Below are 18771 nucleotides of genomic sequence, written 5' to 3' on the forward strand. Positions count from 1 at the left end.
GTTGGGAGCCCTACCTTCAATAATAGAGTTTAAGCCACATAAATATGTGCTCTATCAGACAATGGCAGTTGTCTCGAGTAAAATTGTAAGGATCCCAAGTTATTCAACATGACAGTCACAGATTTTAGCTGCATGTTACCTGTTTTATTGTATATTGTTATTGCTTCCAAAAGTATACGGAGATCGTAAGTTGTCTGATTACAACAATTATTGGCATATTCAAATTTCAAAATATTAAGATGCTCTCCTTCTTCTGTGGATTAGATATTATATCAATACCATTGATAATTCAACTGTCTTATCTGTTTTGCAACAAACGGAATGTTTCAACGTTGAGAAGACAATTGACCCTCAAAAACTTGTGGTCCAGAATTTTTAAATCCTCTATCAATCAGATTCGCCCGGAAGCATCAATGGGGAACATGAAAATAGCTGTTAAATAATTGTTTTCAAAATATAATCTAATAAATCAAAAATCGACACACTTTGAAGGGGTAATGAGTTTGATTTACTTTTGTTTGAGTTTTAAAATTAAAACAACAATTCTCCATCAATCCGATTTACCCGGAAGTCTTCAGGACAATATGAATATAATTGTTTCAATAATTACAGTACATAGTTTCATTGTAGAAAAAAATAAAATAATAACCTTTAACATTCTCCGTTTTGATTACTAGTGTGTCAGTTCCAGAATAATAATTCATCATTCTGTGGAAATTATTTCCCTTCCTTCCTCCAATTAACTACATATTGCTTTCCAATTAACTACATATTGCTTTCTTAATACACTACTTCCCAAGAATAATCCAAATGTTACTTTAACATTTACAGGAATTCCTTGGAACTGTAGATCACATTTACCGTTCACAGCTTTCCGACTCGACGTATTGTTCTTATCGGTTCACGAACTCGTGCGGGGGAGTTACGAAATGAGAGATGCTTATCTGTATCGAACTCTGTCAAAGCAGTTTGTCTGTTAAATTTAAGAAAAATGATGTTATTTCTACTTAACACGTTAACGGTAGAAATTGATTCTATTCCTATTTAAAAAATAAACAAAAAGTTTAGCGATTGTTGTATGATATGTACAGGGATGAAACCGAGCTCACTAGTTTTTCTACTGTTGTACAAACTATTGGATTAAAAACTACCGGAAGGTTGATAAACATTTATTGAAACATAACCCACATTTGTGTTTCATTGATTCCATATCATGCGTATCACACATAAATTGATAATCTCCACGTGCTACCTGTTCCTAAGGATTTCTCGAAGAAACTCGATCCCAAAAAATCTTCCGTTCCTTCCCTGACACTGATGTCAGCAATGCATCTCTCTGCTTCAGATAGACAAGTACTTCATCATTAATGGTGGTCCTCAAGGTTCCCGCATTGATTTGCGCTTCTCTACTTCTGAAATCCTTGTAAATCTTGACCAATGCATCAACACTTTTCCCACTCATTCCATCGGATCTCAGTCGGGATGCAATTTCTTCAGCTGGAAGTGAGTAATTAGTTAATTAGATAATTGATTGAGGGATAGGCGGTGTACTTACAGAAACGCATTTGATAAAGAGCATGAGTCAAGTAGAAAGAAAGAGCGAGGAGAAAGAATAGTTTCATCATTTTTCGGTAGGTTGAATGGGAATGTAGGTGTAGCTTTATATATGAATGTACAAGTTGTGATTTTATTGGAAAGAAATAAAACTCCGATCACAGATTTATGGAGGGACATAAAGTTTCAGTATGACAAGACACAATAACAAAACGGATGGGTAAGTGTGGTACTTATATAAATTTTGAGAAACATAACTTTTTATGTTTCTGGAACGTCGCAAAGATTGACATAATTAGAACAAATTATTAAGCCGAAGTCATCTTCAGGCAAAAAAAAAACAAAAAGTGCATATCAGAACTGTGCGGAATTCCGATTTCCCACTTCCTTTTTTAAAATTTTTCTTCCGACTTCCGTCATTCCATTACTGTGGAACTTAGGATGAATACATTTTGCAGCAATACATGGAAAAATGGTCTACAAGGACAGGGCGGTTGGATCGGCGGCATACAAAAAAAACAGTTAAAAAACAATGCTGCTCTGTGTAATTATTTAAAAAAAAAGAAATTCTGAAACATTTTTTTTCAATTTGTATTCTCAGAAGTTTCGGTCTACGTTTGCTCCCTATTCAAATTTTTTTCAGCAGAAAATACATACGCACTACTCGTTTTTAGTGTGAAATTTGTATTCTAATATCTTGAACTTAATAATTTGTTTCAATTGTGTCAATCTTTGTGACGTTCCAGAAACATAATAATTTGTTTTTCTTCTGTTTCTCGAAATTCCACTTTTATCCACTTTTATCAATTCGTTTTATTCAAGGCACGGGTTATCATGAAACTTTTATGTCCCTCCATAAATCTGTTATCGTAGTTTTATTCCTTTCTAGTATTTGTCATCGGGAATAATTTTTTCGATACGTTGGCATTATAGACTCAAGTTTCAAACGAGACCAGCTCTCTGTCAATTAATTTTCGAAAGAAAACACGTTTTTGTAGGAAACGGGCCGCGTGACGAAACAAGAGAATCACTGGTTTACAAAAGATAATAAGGTGAAATTTAATCTGAAACCAGAAGAAGCGAACATATCCGGTACGCAGGACCATTGAGAAAAGCTTTTCAAAGAAATTGAAATGGAATGTTCGAAACAGACTATTTTTTTTTAAATCACGATATGAACAACTTTTTTCTATTATTTGTTGAAAAATACAAATATTGTTATTTATTTCAAACCAATATTACCACAACTAGAAAAACAAGGGAAAGTCCATGTTCCCCGAATCTCGTCCCTCTATTGAAATCCTTATCGAGGAGGATATCAGTGTCCTCATCCTCATCCGATCCACTCTCCTCCGGCTCGACTCCTTCCGAATACGTTGGTCTCTTCCGTTCTTTTGGTTCATGGGCATCTGGAGACTGTCTTTGAGGTGTTCCATTGTTTCCTGCTCTATTTGGGGTATTTTGTGAGAGCCCTCCGTCTTCTGGAGCCTTCGTTAGTGGTGCTTCTGTAGCCGATAACTTCGCAAGGGCTTCAGTGAAGTTCTTCACAAAACAGACTCCAGAATATTCACAAATCTTGTCTTGAAGTACCACCATGTTGTAGTAATAATTTTCGGTGTACTCATCACTACCAGCTGCATTCAATCCGATTACTGTAGCTTTACCGCTAACATTCAGCACTAGAGGACCTCCACGACTATCTGCATATTTGTACCGAGGAAACGTATGAATCCATGTTTTATGATATATTTTTGTTTCGATCTGAAAAAAAATCACCATTGCTTCGAGATGTTCACATTCTGTAAGCACTCACTTTAACTTTCCGATGTGTCATGATCAGTCCTTCTAATCCATAGGCATGAACTTCAGCATCTTGTTTGAATTCGATAGAATCTGAAAAGGGATTTTTGTGAATCACAGAGCATAAAAACTACAAACTACATACTATCATCTGCCAAGCATGGAATACTGAGAAAACTCAGAGGCTCAGTTTCCAGTAACAATGGAGTGTACATGATATGAAAGTTATTTTTGGGACATACAAGCATTCGACCCTGAAAACAATGGGAAAAAGAGATGAAACATTTCAAGACTTACTCTCAACACTTCAACACGTCTTCCTCCAAATGAGACGACGAGGTTTTTCAAAATGTGATCCGGAACATCTGCATAACTGAAAACAAGAATTATTCAGCTTTCTGGGTTACCGTATACTTAAACTTACTCTATCGTCTCATTACAATTTTCAAATGGTAGACCATCCAGAGCCCATGTCTTGTTGGCTGTCAGAACTACTTGAGAAGAAGTAAAGACATGTCTATTGGATATTGGAAACGCTGCGGACTGCTTGAAATGGAGTACTGTTGAGCCATTTGGTTGAGTGGCCCATGAAAGCCAAAAGGATTTTCGGACGGTCTCGTTGAAATAGTCAATATTGACACCGTTTTCGTCTTGAGACGGTTGAGCTGAAAATTATGCAACGTTTACAACACACTAGAGTTAGATGTGCACGTACACACATTAGCTCGGCACAGTTCATAGAACTGCGCTCCACCGAAAACCCTCTGAGAAATGTATCTTTTTCTCTGTGTCTCTCAATTTCGCACACAATTTTCTTCGGTTTCGATAGAGCGCGGTTGTAAAGAGCGTGCCGTGCTAGTAGTACTGTGAACCACTTCTGATTCTGAATCCCACTGAAATTTCAACTCACGAAGAAACTCGTTTCCACAGGTGCTCAACCTTATCAAATTCTCGGTCTCATTCAATTTCTGGCAGATGACAACGCATTGACTGATGACGAAAATGAGGAAAATCCATTGAAGATTCCGATTTTTATCCATTTCGATTATTGTGGATGAAAATCAATTCGAATTCCACTTGGCAATAAGTTGTTTTGTTTGTTTTTTTCAAAGAGGAGGGACGTGGATGATAAGATTCAAAAGATAAGATGAGAAAGTAGAACACGCGGGAATATAAAAATAATATACAAATATAATTTTTTCACAAAACAAAAGTCCAATTTTTTGAAAATTTCCCGCGTGTTCCGCTCTACTTTCTTATCTCTGACCTTTCATCATCCACGTCCCTCCTCTCCCTGAAAAAACAAACAAAACAATTTATTGCCAAGTGGAATTTGAATTGATTTTCATCCACAATAATCGAAATGGATAAAAACCGGAATCTTCAATGGATTTTCCTCATTTTTGTCATCAGTCAACACGTTGTCATCTGCCAGAAATTGACTGAAAACGAGAATTTGATAAGATTGAGGGATTGTGGACACCAATTTCTTCGTGAGTTAAAATTTCAGTGGGATTCAGAATCCGTGGGGTCTACAGTACTATGAGCACCTGCACATCGAACTCGGGTGTGTCGTATTTAAGCATTGAATGATTTTCAGCTCAACCATCCCAAAATGGAAGCAATGTCAGTATTGGCTATTCCAACGAGACCGTCCGAAACTCCGTCTGGCTCTCATGGGTCACTCAACTACCGAACACAAAAGAACTCGATTTCAAAAAATCTGCCGCTTTTCCGATATCCAAAAGACACATCTTCACTTCTTCACAAGTAGTTCTGACAGCTGAAAAGAAATGGGCTTATGATGGCGTTCCATACAAAGGTTGTAAAAAAGAAATCGGGTGAGTTTAGGTTTACAGTAACCCAGAAAACTGATTGGTTTTTGTTTTCAGTTATGTTGATGTTCCGGAAAACACTTTGAAGAACCTCAATGTCTCATCTGGAGGAAGACGTGTTGAAGTGTTAAAAGTAAGTCTTGGAATGTTTAATCCCTTCATTTCATTGTTTACAGGGTCGAATATTTGCATGTGATAGAACTGACTTGAATAGAACGTACCATCCTCTGTTACTAGAAACTGAGCCACTGACTGTTCCCAATATTCCATGCTTGGCAGATGATGGTATGTAGTTTGTAGTTTTGATGCTCCGTGGTTCACAGCGATTTCTTTTTCAGAAACTATCAAATACAAACAAGATGCTGAAGTTCATGCCTATGGGTTAGAAGGAGATATAATGGCACACCGGAAACTTAGGGTGAGTGCCTTCAAAAATTTCGTTTAAAAAATCCGGAAGCAATGGTGATTTTTCAGATCGAATTAAAGGACAGAACTGATAATACATGGGTCTGCACGCAACCTCGATACTTCGCTGATAATAGTCGTGGTGGTCCTCTGGTTATGGATGTTAGCGGGAAAGCTACAGTAATCGGATTGAAAGGAGCTGCAGTTAATGATCCGGATGGAACAAACTATTTCTACAACATGGCAGTATTTCAAGACGAGATTTGTGAACATTCTGGAGTCTGTTTTGTGAAGAATTTCACGGAGGCCCTGGCGAAGATTTCAACAACAGAAGCACCAGTAACGAAGGCTCCAGAAGACGGAGGGCTCTCACAAAATACCCCAAAAAGGCCAGGAAACAATGGAACACCTCAAAGATCGGGTTCAGAAGACAGTGAAATACCTCGACGACCGTCTCCAGATGCCGATGAATCAGAAGAACAGAAGAAGCCAACGTATTCGGAAATAGATGAGGAGGAGGACACTGATATCCTCCTCGATAAGGATTTCAATAGAGGGACGAGATTCGGGGAACATGGACTTTTATTTGTTTTTCTATTTGTGGTATCGATGATTTGAAATAAATAAGCATATTTTATCAAAACATAAAACGAAAATTCAGATCAAATCCAGAGCGTCACTTTTCTAGTTTTGTACGAGAGTTTACTGAAAGTTACAGTTCATTAATTTATACAACTCCAAAATCTCACTACTTTACATTGAAAAGCATGCGATTCGAAGGGGAACCCTTTTGTCAATTTGTAACTTTTCAGTGAGGTCTCGTACAAAAGAGTCATCAACAAAGAAAACACCTATTGCATCGAAACCGAAAGTGAATCAAAATAGATGAGAGTTTACTGAAACAGGTTCTATAAATGTTTGGTTTCAATGGTAATTCTATTATCGTTAAATCAAAAACTTACTGTTTTTACAAACCAGCTTATGTTTAAAGGTAGTACTGTGGGATTGCTTACAATACGGAATATATGAAACTCTTAAGAAAAATTTTGAAAAAAACATCGATTGGTTGTGAATAACGTTTCAAGTCATTATGAAAAATGACGAAATCAGGTTAAACTGAGTGATTTACACTTTTCATTATCGCACTGTTTTGAATTTATTTTTATAATCATTTTACGTCATTAGTCTCGTATTTAAAATCACAAACTGATGATTAGGAACTCTACTTGTGAGAATGGAATAAAAATGTATGCATGTAATCTAGTAATCTAAAAACTCTGACTGTAAATGATTGAAGCTTTTCAGTAACTCCATTTGTTTAGGATTTTAAAGATTTCATAGTTAAATTAGCTAGAGACGTTTCTTCTGAAAATAAAAACCGGCAAGTTAACAAATGTTGATACTGTAAGTTCCGTTTTAATTACTTTCTTCAGAATAAAAAGTTATTTTAGAATTCCCAAAGTTATCATAATGATGAAACTATGTTTTTGTTTCCAATTTGATGTCACAACACTATGATAAGGTAAAATTATTCATTCTGAGTCGATATTCTGTGACACGCGTTGATTTTTAATCGTATACATCAACTTCATTCATAAAACCTTGAACATATTGCAGTTTCAAAACAGTGATAAATTTTCAACACACAATCAAGAACAATATTGATACATTTCCAGTTTCCGAATATATGCAAATAATCCTACAGAAAAAACCAAATTCAAACAAATATGTTTAACTTTATCAATTCCAAATACATTCAATCAATAATTCCATCCATTACCATTATCGCCCTGTCCTGTATAACCTCGATATATTTTTCTGTCCGCCGCTGACATTGAGCGCACCAATTTCTTTCTTAAGTCCTCATAACGATAATACGCCTTGTCGCTTTTCTCTTTTTGATATTCCTTGTAGATCTTTTCCAACTCATCAGATGTCTTCTCACTCAGTCCACGGGATTTCAAGCGGGCAGCCGTTTTTCCATCTGAAAATCAAAGTGGTATTCCTGACGTGAGTTTCTTTTTCAGTCTAACCGAATGGAATCAGAAATATAGCATGATTATATGCCGCTTTATATAGAGGTTGCAATGTAGATGTTGTGGTATACCTACATAAAACTCCGAAAACAAGTTTATTGCAGAAAATACGCGTTTTTTAGGACACAAGGTTGTCAGATATTGATTTTGTTATGTGTTTTCGTACAAACCGTATGAGGTGTGAAAGAAATAACTTCACCAATACTGATTTGATTCACAACTGAATATAATAATATAGATTTTTTGGAGCCGGAAATGTTTGATGCAATACATATGTACTGTGTTTTACTGAAAGACTACTTTTCCTATTTTGACGTAGAACTCACTGGTAATTTGTCCAAGGTTTATAAAAGTTTTCTGTAACATTCATCAATTCTATTGGTTCGTACCGCATAAATAAAGCTAAAATAACGATAAGAAGTTTGACAATTGTAGTTATGTACCATTCACGAGGCTCCGTTTCACTAGTTGCTAAGTTAATACAGTCTCACTGTTTTGAAGTAGAGAAGAGATTTACCCCTTTAGCGACATTTTTTTAAATATTAGATAGACTAATAAATTTCTCAAAAACAAAATAATTTTTGCATTTTTTCCTGTATCAAAATACAGATTTTTAGGAAAAGATTTGTTGTTTTCAATACTGTATCATTAATTTGTTCTCCCATTGTCAATTTCTAATCTCAAGTCATAACGATGAGCAAATTGTTGTAGAAAACTTGAGACTCTTGTTCAGATAACAGTGACTATGAAAAAATGAAGTTTCGACAAACTTTCAAAAAAAATTACGCGGGCTGAAAAGCAAGTGCCGCAGTGAGTTGTGGGCGGAGCTTAATCTCCACGTGGCTCCGTACTATTTTTTACCCGGCAACATTGAATTGTGAGATAAACTCGTATTTTAATCAATGTTTTAAATGTTTTTTTGCTATGTATTTGTATATTTTTCGTGTTTAGTCAATAAGAATACGAGTTTATCCTAAATTCAATGTTGCTCATTAGAAAACCGTTGGGAAAATGATCCGCGCCGCTTTCAGTTTAAGATCCGCCCACAATCTTCTGCCGCACTTGCGTTTTTGCTCGCGAAAATCCTTCTCGAAACTTCTTTTTTTACACTATATCTTTCAAACGCGTTTTATAGAATAACTTTTCAATATTGACCTGTTTCGACAAACTCACATTATTACGAAAAATCTTATTTGTGTAATCGGTCACAAACAGGTTCCGAATTCTATCTCATTATCATATCTTCGTTGTAACAGTTTTTTTCATAGAGATTGAGAAAGAAGGGACATTTTTTAGGTGACCGATAGTTTTTCTACGTATCATGTCCTCCAGAGATCAACGATCCGTAATGAGTGCGAAAAATAGAAACTAGCGTTTCCCGCTTCAAAATCAATTGAAGATTCGAAAAAGTTATGCCACCTTTGATGTGATGTTGATTCGATGTGTCTCTTTGCTTCCTTTTTTGGTTTCAGGTTGGATTTAAGATTATTTCCTCATTTGGTTGATCTTGCGCGGGAGTGGGCGTATTCCTACTGAAACATTCTTGTTCTTCTAAAATTAACTGAAAGCTACTAAACTAATGAAAGAAAGCAGAGAAAGCTACTAAACTAATCTTCTCGATCATTCATTAATGAATAACTATAATTCATGATTCAAACTTGAAACAGTACTTGAAATTCTTTTCTTACTGTTGTTATATCATGTACTCCTCTACAAAATTTAAAACCACCCCTACTATTTACTTTATTTTAAACTAACAAAAATACAAATACAAAGACAATAATAAAAATGTTCAGATTTTTCCGTCTTGTTACTCCAGTGAAGAAGTCTTTAGAGAGCAATATGTCAGTATCTTCTTCATCCTCATCTGATCCACTCTCCTCCGGCTCGACTCCTTCCGAATATGTTGGTCTCTTCCGTTCTTTTGGTTCATGGGCATCTGGAGACGGGCGTCTAGGTGTTCCACTGTCTTCTGGAGCCTTCGTTACTGGTGCTTCTGTTGTTGATATCTTCGCAAGGGCCTCAGTGAAGTTCTTCACGAAACAGACTCCAGAATATTCACAAATCTCATCTCGAAGTTTTGGCATACTGAAGAAGTAGTTTCCTTTTGAATTATCAGTGGCAGGCGATGCTTTCAATCCGATCACTGTTGCTTTCCCGTTCACATTCATAACAAGAGGACCACCGCGATCACTTGCAGCTCGGTAAGGGGGCCTCGTGTAAACCCAGGTTCCTTCTGTCAAATCTTTGGTGTATACATCGACCTGAAAATCTTTTTCTTGTTTTTATCAAGATTCATCTATTTACCGTGATATTGTGATGCTTCATAACACCTCCGTCTAATCCATAAGCATGAACTTCGGCACCAATTTTGATGTCAGATTCTGGAAACAAGAGATGAAACATATAAACTAAAAAAGACAACATACCATCCGCCAAACAGGGAATACTTGTGAGATCCAGTGGCTCAGTTTCCAGTAGCAGAGGAGTATACATGGTGGGAAAGTCACCTCTATTACAGTCAAACATTCGACCCTAAAATTATAAGAGCATAGATATACAATATGGCCTTTTTCAGTTGAAAATGACCAATTTGAGAGGGTGTTACTGTATTAGTGATTGTTCCACAAAGTAAACTATGTATAATTCATACAGAACAAATGTAGGGCTTCATCTTTGAAGTTGACAGCTTTCTGTACGGACACTCTCCAACAAATTACATATCGACAAAGTAATTTCTCCCTCAAATCGTCCCATTTCAATGCAAAATAGTGTCATTTTTAGGCTGTCCTCTAACTCGCTAGGGAGACTCCGTACAAAAAAGTTGTCAACTACAAAAATGAAGCTTTACCTTTTTTCTGTATGGTGTATACATAATCTACTTTTCGGGACAATCAGTGATACCGTAACACCCTCTCAAATTAGTCATTTTCAACTGAAAGAGGCCAAATTGTATATATTACTGAACGGTACTGTACAACTTACCCTCAAAACTTTAATTGATTTGTTCTTTGCAAGGGAAACTGTCAAATTTTTAGCAACATTATCCGGAAGGTCTGCCTGGCTGAAAATGAGAAAAATCGCGAAAAGAAATGTTTCCACAGCTTACCCGTTATTACACTCTTTGAACTCTGCTCCATCCACCGCCCATTTCTTGTCTTTGTTCAGAACTAATTGAGAAGAAGTGAAGACGTGTCTATTGGATATCGGAAACGCCGCGGACTGTATGTAGTCATATGAAAGATTTTCTTTTGGAAGTATTTGAGATGTCCACAGAAGCCAGCCAGAGGTTAGATTTGTATAGTTGAATTCGACACCGTTCTCGTTTTCCGATGGGTGGGCTACAAAAGTTTAGTTTTATATACCCTTCTGTAACTCAAACTCACGAAGAAACTGTTTGCCACAATCCTTCAACCTCATCAAATTCTCCTTTTCAGTCAATTTCTGGCAAATGACAGTGTGTTGACTGATGACGAAAATGAGGCAAATCCATTGAAATTTCCGATTTTTATCCATTTCGATTATTGTGGATTGAAACCAATTCGAATTCCACTTGGCAATAACTTGTTTTGTTTTTTTTTGATGGGAGGAGAGACGTGGATGATGAGATTCAAAAGATAAGATAAGAAAGCAGAACACGCGCAAAACCAAAAAAATTTGAAAGTTCAAGTTTTTTTTTAATTTAACTTTTTTCAAGTTTCGCAAAGAAATGGGATTGTATTAGTAATATTAGTCATCCGAAATTTTAAATAATGGATTACAGAAACAGAAATATTAATTGTGTTTGAACCTATGTAGAAGTTTTTCGCCATCCTTCTTTAATCATGAAACAATAATCAGTAGAGATTCCTCTCAACATGAAACAAAAAATGACAGTTTTTATTAATCACTATTTCAGTTATCTTTCTTATGACTCCGTATATCGCAGTGTATTAATTACCAGCCTGTCTCCCCCGCCTTCGGCGGTTGAGCAGGCTGGTCTCTCTTCCTTCACGTGATCATTGACTTTCGAATGTGCCCGCATGGCCGAGTGGTCTAAAGGGGCGGTCGTTGTCCAAAGCACGCCAGTTCGGTTTTGCCCACTGGCTCAGTTTCTCTTCTCTTTCCAAAACCGCTGCGGACAGTGCCTCAGACAACGCCCACTTGTCTTTTATATATAAGAATGATTGCGTTCTGTTCGGAAGATTTGAGAACTGTAACTAAGATGGAATTCCTAGTCCACACTCCATTTCCATTCGTTTCTAGTGGTGGATAACATGGTGAACTTTTGAACACTTATGTATACGGATTATTCCAACCGATTACTTCAACCGATTACTTCAAGTCAAACAAATGTTTATAAGTAGTAGAACTGAAATAGTTTAATTATGTGTAACCCATAGATGTGATTCAGTGATAAATAGGATGAGCTGGTAGAAAATATTCACTGCTTCTTATTTCTCTTCTGCTATTGGGACACAGGGAAAGCCGGAACTAGTTGTTTTGTAATTGAATAATTGCAAAATATCATTTTGTCAACCGAAGAAACCGTGTCCGATTTCAATTATTTTCACCCAAACATATCCTAGAATCTATGTACAGTACTCCTCCAAGTAACATACATAGATGTGCAATATCTCATACTTATGCGAATCTTTTGATTCTGAACCCAACTGAAATTTCACGAAGAAACTGTTTGCCACAATCGCTCAACCCCTTCAAATTCTCGATATCCGAAAATTTATCGAAGATGACAACGTGTTGAATAATGATGATGAGGGTCTATTGAAATTTCTATTATTTTTACAAATTTAATGATGTTTTGGAAACCGTATTCGAAATCAACTAGAGATTCAACTACCAAGATCTCGAGAGGAGATTGCCGTGAAAAAAAGTTTTTTGTGCTGAAATGACCAGAATATTAACATTCACGTAAATCAATCAGTATATAAATGGAGGCAGTCGATAGAATGCTAAAGTTATGAAACACTGAAAATTTATAATTGACAATAACAACTATTTTGAGAAAAAAAGAGAACATTCTTGAGAGTGATGATTTTATTCACTCACGCTGATTACTTTTGAACATTGAGAAGCAAAAAATATCAACAAATTTCAACAATTTCAACAAGGACGAGAGAGAGAACACTATTTTCCAGAACATGATAATTTCTCACTGTTTTGAAAAAGTAATAAATTGAAAATTTATCAAATTTTTGTATTAAGTACCCGAGCTGTTAAATATCCCGACTATCATGGCTGAGTATTTATTTACTAAATTTGTTTCTGGAACGAAGCTATATCGACTTTGTTTTGAAAAGAGACTGTTGAAACGGGAAAGTTGTGAAACAAACCAATTGTAAAGTGGTTCTTACTAGAGAGATCGTTATCTCAAAAATGTGCCATTTCCCAACCACATCATCATTTAACCAATCGAGAGCCTATTTTGAAATTTAACAAAAAAAGATGGCCGATCCCCAACACCCCCACCAGATTTACTGGTTCCTGGACGCAAACAACTGATAAAAACTGTTTCATACAGTCTAGATAGCAGCGGTGCTGGCTGAGTGATCACTATTTTCCATACTCTTTCACAGCATTAAAACATATCAATCTTCCTAACAAATGACTGGTTCTCTAGTCACCTAATTACGGCAGGTCTTGTATATTCGTTAAACTAATTCTACATGGGATTCAGCTATGAACTTGAGTAAACATATTAAAAGATTGAGTTGCTTTTTTGCGAACTCTGTTTCACTATCGTCATAAATTTATATATCGACTTTGAGAGAGTTCATATCGTTTTTTTGCTTTCTTTTGTAACAATTCGAAACCGTATGAGTTCTTTCAAAAGCAATAGCAACAATCCGAAAGCTTATCATTTCCGATTGTTCGTTGAAAAAAAGAGAGAATTAGCTGGTCATCATAGAAATTCAAAACGAATTCTAAAATTCGAGTTATGAAACATTGGGTATTGGAAATTCTGAAACCATGTAATTAATAATTTCAAATTGAGTTGACATACGAAAAACTTGAACACGTGAACACTGAGAAAACGCGAAGATGTTATCACTTTCATATATTATTCAAAAATTGTTATTATTGTATTGAAACACAAATTAAAGGTAGATGTTGAATGAATATGGTACATCCAGATTAATCAATTACTGTCTCAGATTTTGGAAAATTAAGTCTTTTCGAGAAGCAACACTACTTTCAAAAACCTTCATATTTCTTACAGTTTTGAAAAAGTAATAATTGGGCATTTTTCAAACTTTCGTATTACAAATTCTCGTAAAATCCTGACTACCTTGACAGACATATTCTGCAATAGAACGATGCTATATTGGTATCGATTTCAAATCACAGACTGTTGAAACGGTAAAGTTAAGAAACAAACCAATTGTAAAGTAACTCTGGCTGGAGAGACCTGCTGATAAATAATTGGTTATCAAAGACATGAAGACGCTACTAGAAACTCTCCTTTTACTACCCGCCCATGTAAACACAGCTATGTTGTTCTTGTTTCGAAACAATGATAATCTTAGAAGACAACTAATTATAGTGCTAAATCACGCACCGCGTCATTTCGCAACTCGTCGTTTCGCAGCTTTAAAATACTCCTTGATCTAAAAATTCCGCAACCGGAAAAAAAACTTTAGAGAATACACCAGAAGTTAGCAGACTTCGGAAAAAAATGAACTGAGAACCCTTGTTGGGGGCACAAATGAACGGTTGCGAAAAAAGAGTCTCTTATCTTTACAAAATATCAACTCACTTTTAAACGTCATTTTCCAAAAACTGGGCATCCATACATTCAGTACCTATTCTTATGAATCCACAAATTTTGTTACTGTTTTGAAATCGTAATAATTTCAGAAGACAACTAATGAGAGTGCTAGATTTATAGAAATCCATACTTCGTTTCCTCATATCTCCCATCTAAATAACTAGCCAGAGTTGCGCGGAATTCCGACTTCCGACTTCCGTTTTCAAAGTTTTACTTCCGACTTCCGACTTCCGTTTTCGAATGTTTACTTCCGACTTCCGTCATTCCATAATTGTGGAAGTTCCGAAAAATATATTCTGCAGAAATACAAGGAAAAAGGGTCTAAAAGGACAGAAAATAGGCTTTTCTACATCCAAAACCTAATTTTCCACTGATTTTCGCGAATTTTATGAACTTTTTCTAGGAGTTTTTGAAAATTTGAGGAAAAAATTTAATTCCGACTTCCGATTTCCGGGCGTTTTTTCACTTCCGACTTCCGGCTTCCGACTCCCGTTTTCAAAATTTTACTTCCGACTTCCGTTTTAGAAAAAATCACTTCCGCGCAACTTTGTAACTAGCCATTCCAAAGATGTAACGAAGGACCCATTATGTAATTGGAAAAAAAATAGCATTACGTGAAACTGCCCTTATGTATTATCTCTTCCATCTGATCTGTCTGTTCCTGAACGCACAAAAAAAGTCCAGCCCTTATGACCCCCACCTTATGGTATCCATTTGAAGAAACCCGTTTCATGAAGTCTTCAAGGGGACACAGCTGTGCTAACTGAGATTAGCGTTATTTTTTAATCTTCTTTACATTGTATCAGACTGCCAACTCTTCTTGATTTTAAAAATAAAATAATTATTCTATTATACCGTGCACAGCCGTTCTATAAAAACTTGCAATTTTGTTGTTGACGTCATCATAATATTTTTCTGTATGCAAATACATTTTTTCAGTTGCTAATGGACCTATTCTGGGGTAGCAAAAAATAGTTTTTTGCTTATTTTTTGCTATTCAGAAAGTAGCAAAAAACTCCTGGTTTGGAGGTATTTTTTGCTTGACCTTTTCTAGGCCAGGCGGCGGATTTCTAGGCCATTCGCTTCAAGACCTATGTTTGGTGTAGATTTACGGGAGATTTTTTGTGATTTTTCAGCAAAGCAGTGTGTCTTCTCGAGAGAAAATTCTCGAGAAAAGGAATTCTCGAGAAATTCTCGAGAGATCTCTCGAGAGATTTCTCGAGAAATTCTCGAGACATTCTCGAGAATTCTCGAGAGTTCTCGAGAATTCTCGAGAAAATTTCTCGAGAATTCTCGAGAAATTCTCGAGAGATCTCTCGAGAATTTTCTCGAGAATTTTCTCGAGACCGTCTCGAGAAGACACACTGCAGCAAAGCATGAAATAAATCAATAAAATTACGAATGCAGTTCAAAAGTAGCGATAAAATACATGGATGATGAGAAAATCACAAAAAATCTCCCGTAAATCTACACATGGCCTAGAAATCCGCCGCCTGTCCTAGAAAAGGTCAAGCAAAAAATGCCTCCAAACCAGGAGTTTTTGCTTTTTTGCTACTTTGTGAATAGCAAAAAAATAAGCGAAAAACTATTTTTGCTACCCCAGAGTAGGTCCATAATGAGCGTAACGTTACGAAGACACCTGAAAACGTTCGTCTTCAAGATGTCTCCGTTTCGAGACGTCTCGTTTTCAAAATATCCTGAAATTGGTTCAGATACTTTCTCTTGGATCCACCAATTCCCTCATAGTTTTCTTCCAAATGCTCACTATTCCAGAATATGCATTGATTTTCGTTGCTAAGTGTTCCTCCCTCTGTTCTAGTTGTTTACAGCAAAATCTTCAAAAGTTCGATAGAGCGCATTTGATCGGATGTTGGCGTCATGGTGAGCTTGCTCGTGTCAAGAACATAATGAAGTGAGACCGAGACCCATTGTCAAAATCGGTTGTTTTTCACCGACAACTTTTTGACCGGTACTGTAATTATGACAGGATCAGCTGAAAAATTGCTGGCTATCAGAAACAAGGAAGTGATCTTAAAAATATGAGATTTCACAGCATCCCAGTACCTGTTCATGTAAACTCACAAATATTGTTACTGTTGTGAAACAGTAACAATTTCAGAACACAACTAATGAGAATGCATTCATGGTTCCCACCTAGTCATTCCAAAGATGTGACATTTCCCAACCACATCATCCCTTTTTTAGCGGAGGACCAAAACCGTACTTTTCTATCATCTGTTCCATCTGAACTACTTATTCAAGAACACGAAAAACAGACTGTGTGAGAGAGACCCCCATTTTATGATTTCCATTTGAAGAAGACAGTTTCATGTAGGTTTCAACATCATAAAGGTGCTAACCAAAATGTTAGTTTTGCCCTCTCAAACCATTTTCCCTCATAAGTTTGCGATTGTTCTAAATTCGGAATCCCGCAGTTCTAGAATTATGGGGCTGAACGTGAAATTCGTGATTCAGAAGTCTGAAGTGAGAAAGGAACGGAAATCGGAATTCCGTATGAAAAAATGCTTGAACTGTGAGCGACGGAGCGCGTTTAAGCGACCTTGCGTCGCGCACCCCTGTGGCGTCATAATCAAATTTTAAGGACGCGATGTCAAATACATAATTTATAAATAAAAGTGCAGAGATCCAGTAAAAATACAAGTAAAACCATTAAAATTAATCAATCAAATCGTAATTCTTCATCTCCAAATACTCCAATCTGTTCATCGTCACTTCCACATCATCCACCTCATCAACTACCGACGACTCCACTTCTGACGTCACTGACACACACTTTTCCTCATCTGAATCCTCTCCGGAGTCATCTGAATCCCTTCCGACGTCCTCCTTCTCGTATTGCTTCATCAATTTCTGAGCTGCCAGATACTCCTCGACGTCCAGATAAATCGGTGGGACGGCGAGTTGAGCGAGGATATCTGATTGTTGAGTCTTACAGAATATCTCGTGGAATGGAAGCTCCTCTTCTGGAAGGAGATGACGCATGTTATAGGCACATCTGAAAAAATTCAATTTTGACATCGAAATTCGTGTTTTCGCTTTTTTTCAGTTGAAAAAAAAATTTCAGTCGATAAATCACTTTCCCGATTCAAATTCCCGCTAATTTTATTCATTTTGTATGCATTTTTGCGTCGTGGTGTTTGCGTACTCTTGCATTTTATTTTACGCGCAACGTGTCATTTTCGGCGGTTTTTGATGATTTTTGAGGGAAAAATGCAGTTTTTCGGTGTTTTTGAGGCCAAAATTGCGGAAAAATGGAAATTTCGACCTATTTTTAGTATATTCTCGCGAAAAAACCGTGAAAAATTGAGAAACTTTGAAAAAAATTAGGTAAAAAATGTCATTTTTTTTGAATTCAATTTTTTCAGCGCATTTTCCGTTTTTTACAACTTCAAACAGTCTAAACTATAGTTCTAAAGTCGTGAAATGCGATTTTTCAGCATAAAAACGTTAAAAATCATCAATTTACAGGCAAAAACCGAGTTTTTTCTACTGAAAATTGAAAAAATCCGTTTTTTGTGAAAATTGTCGATTTTTCGTGATTTTCAGATTCAAAACTAGTTTTTCAGTGTGTTTAACCGGAAAATTCATTTTAAAAATGGAAAATTGATATATTTCGGTGGAGAAAGGATCAAAAATGAGTTTTTGTCGATTTCCCAGTGGATAACTCATTTTTTCCAGTTTTTAATGCTAAAATCGATAAAAACAGCTGAAAATACACATTTCCGACGTCAAAAATGCGATTTTCCAGCTCAAAAACCTCATTTTCTGCGTTAAAACCAAGTTTTTCAGCAAAAAACTTGAAAATTCTGAAATTTCATCCCAAAAAATCATATTTTACCTTTGCAATTTGAGTGAATGCGGGTAGAATTTCATTTTTTCGGATCGACATTTCGTGATGTGAACGTTGAAATCGTCGATTGAAACCTGAAGAAAACGGGGAAAATTTAAAAGAAAATGGAGATTTTTTGAGAGGGACATTCGGATATCTAGACACACAGACAGACACATCTGTGGACATCTGGACATTCTCATACACGACACACAGACAGACTACTGTACTTTATGTTCCAAATTGTATGGACACGTGATGAGATGAGCGTCGGCGGCGAGTCGTTTGGCGACTTCAAGAGATTCTGGAGTCGTCACGTCGATCGGAATGACTTCTGGAGTCTCGATGACTTCAGAAGCCACGTCATTCTCCACGACGTCATCTGAAATGTCTTCTGAGTTGTCTTTTTCTTCGATGAGCGCCAAAGAGGAGGGACTCGCCAACATTTCTGAATGAAAAATTGGGGTTTCGGGGGGAATTTTTGGGGGGAAAAGATATTTTTCAAAGGATTTTTGCCATTTC

General features: G+C 36.4%; 5 protein-coding genes across 5 annotated transcripts; 1 reads left to right on the plus strand and 4 right to left on the minus strand.

Annotated features, from left to right (window-relative positions):
• Positions 1 to 1258: 1258 nt before the first annotated feature.
• On the minus strand, positions 1259 to 1625 carry GCK72_012546 (uncharacterized protein; the record flags this gene model as incomplete). Its single annotated transcript, XM_003096111.2, has 2 exons — positions 1259 to 1497; positions 1556 to 1625. The coding sequence occupies 2 exons, from the start codon at positions 1623 to 1625 to the stop codon at positions 1259 to 1261; spliced, it is 309 nt and encodes a 102-aa protein (XP_003096159.2).
• A 1156-nt stretch (positions 1626 to 2781) lies between these two features.
• Positions 2782 to 4394, minus strand: GCK72_012547 (uncharacterized protein; the record flags this gene model as incomplete). The annotated part of the gene is made up of 6 exons (XM_003088705.2): positions 2782 to 3315; positions 3368 to 3447; positions 3500 to 3608; positions 3652 to 3727; positions 3779 to 4019; positions 4265 to 4394. 6 exons carry the CDS (start codon positions 4392 to 4394, stop codon positions 2782 to 2784), a joined length of 1170 nt encoding a protein of 389 aa, XP_003088753.2.
• Positions 4395 to 4717: 323 nt separating this feature from the next.
• Positions 4718 to 6212, plus strand: GCK72_012548 (uncharacterized protein; the record flags this gene model as incomplete). Its single annotated transcript, XM_003096127.2, has 6 exons — positions 4718 to 4847; positions 4955 to 5195; positions 5247 to 5322; positions 5366 to 5474; positions 5528 to 5607; positions 5664 to 6212. 6 exons carry the CDS (start codon positions 4718 to 4720, stop codon positions 6210 to 6212), a joined length of 1185 nt encoding a protein of 394 aa, XP_003096175.2.
• A 1142-nt stretch (positions 6213 to 7354) lies between these two features.
• Positions 7355 to 11146, minus strand: GCK72_012549 (uncharacterized protein; the record flags this gene model as incomplete). The annotated part of the gene is made up of 8 exons (XM_053729204.1): positions 7355 to 7578; positions 7628 to 7701; positions 9389 to 9894; positions 9938 to 10014; positions 10060 to 10165; positions 10616 to 10694; positions 10740 to 10971; positions 11017 to 11146. The coding sequence occupies 8 exons, from the start codon at positions 11144 to 11146 to the stop codon at positions 7355 to 7357; spliced, it is 1428 nt and encodes a 475-aa protein (XP_053583976.1).
• Positions 11147 to 17075: 5929 nt separating this feature from the next.
• On the minus strand, positions 17076 to 18695 carry GCK72_012550 (uncharacterized protein; the record flags this gene model as incomplete). Its single annotated transcript, XM_003096106.2, has 3 exons — positions 17076 to 17415; positions 18259 to 18344; positions 18480 to 18695. 3 exons carry the CDS (start codon positions 18693 to 18695, stop codon positions 17076 to 17078), a joined length of 642 nt encoding a protein of 213 aa, XP_003096154.2.
• Between the last annotated feature and the right edge of the window lie 76 nt (positions 18696 to 18771).

Source organism: Caenorhabditis remanei, chromosome IV (assembly GCF_010183535.1).
Source record: "Caenorhabditis remanei strain PX506 chromosome IV, whole genome shotgun sequence".
NCBI classification, from domain to species: Eukaryota; Metazoa; Nematoda; class Chromadorea; order Rhabditida; family Rhabditidae; genus Caenorhabditis; species Caenorhabditis remanei.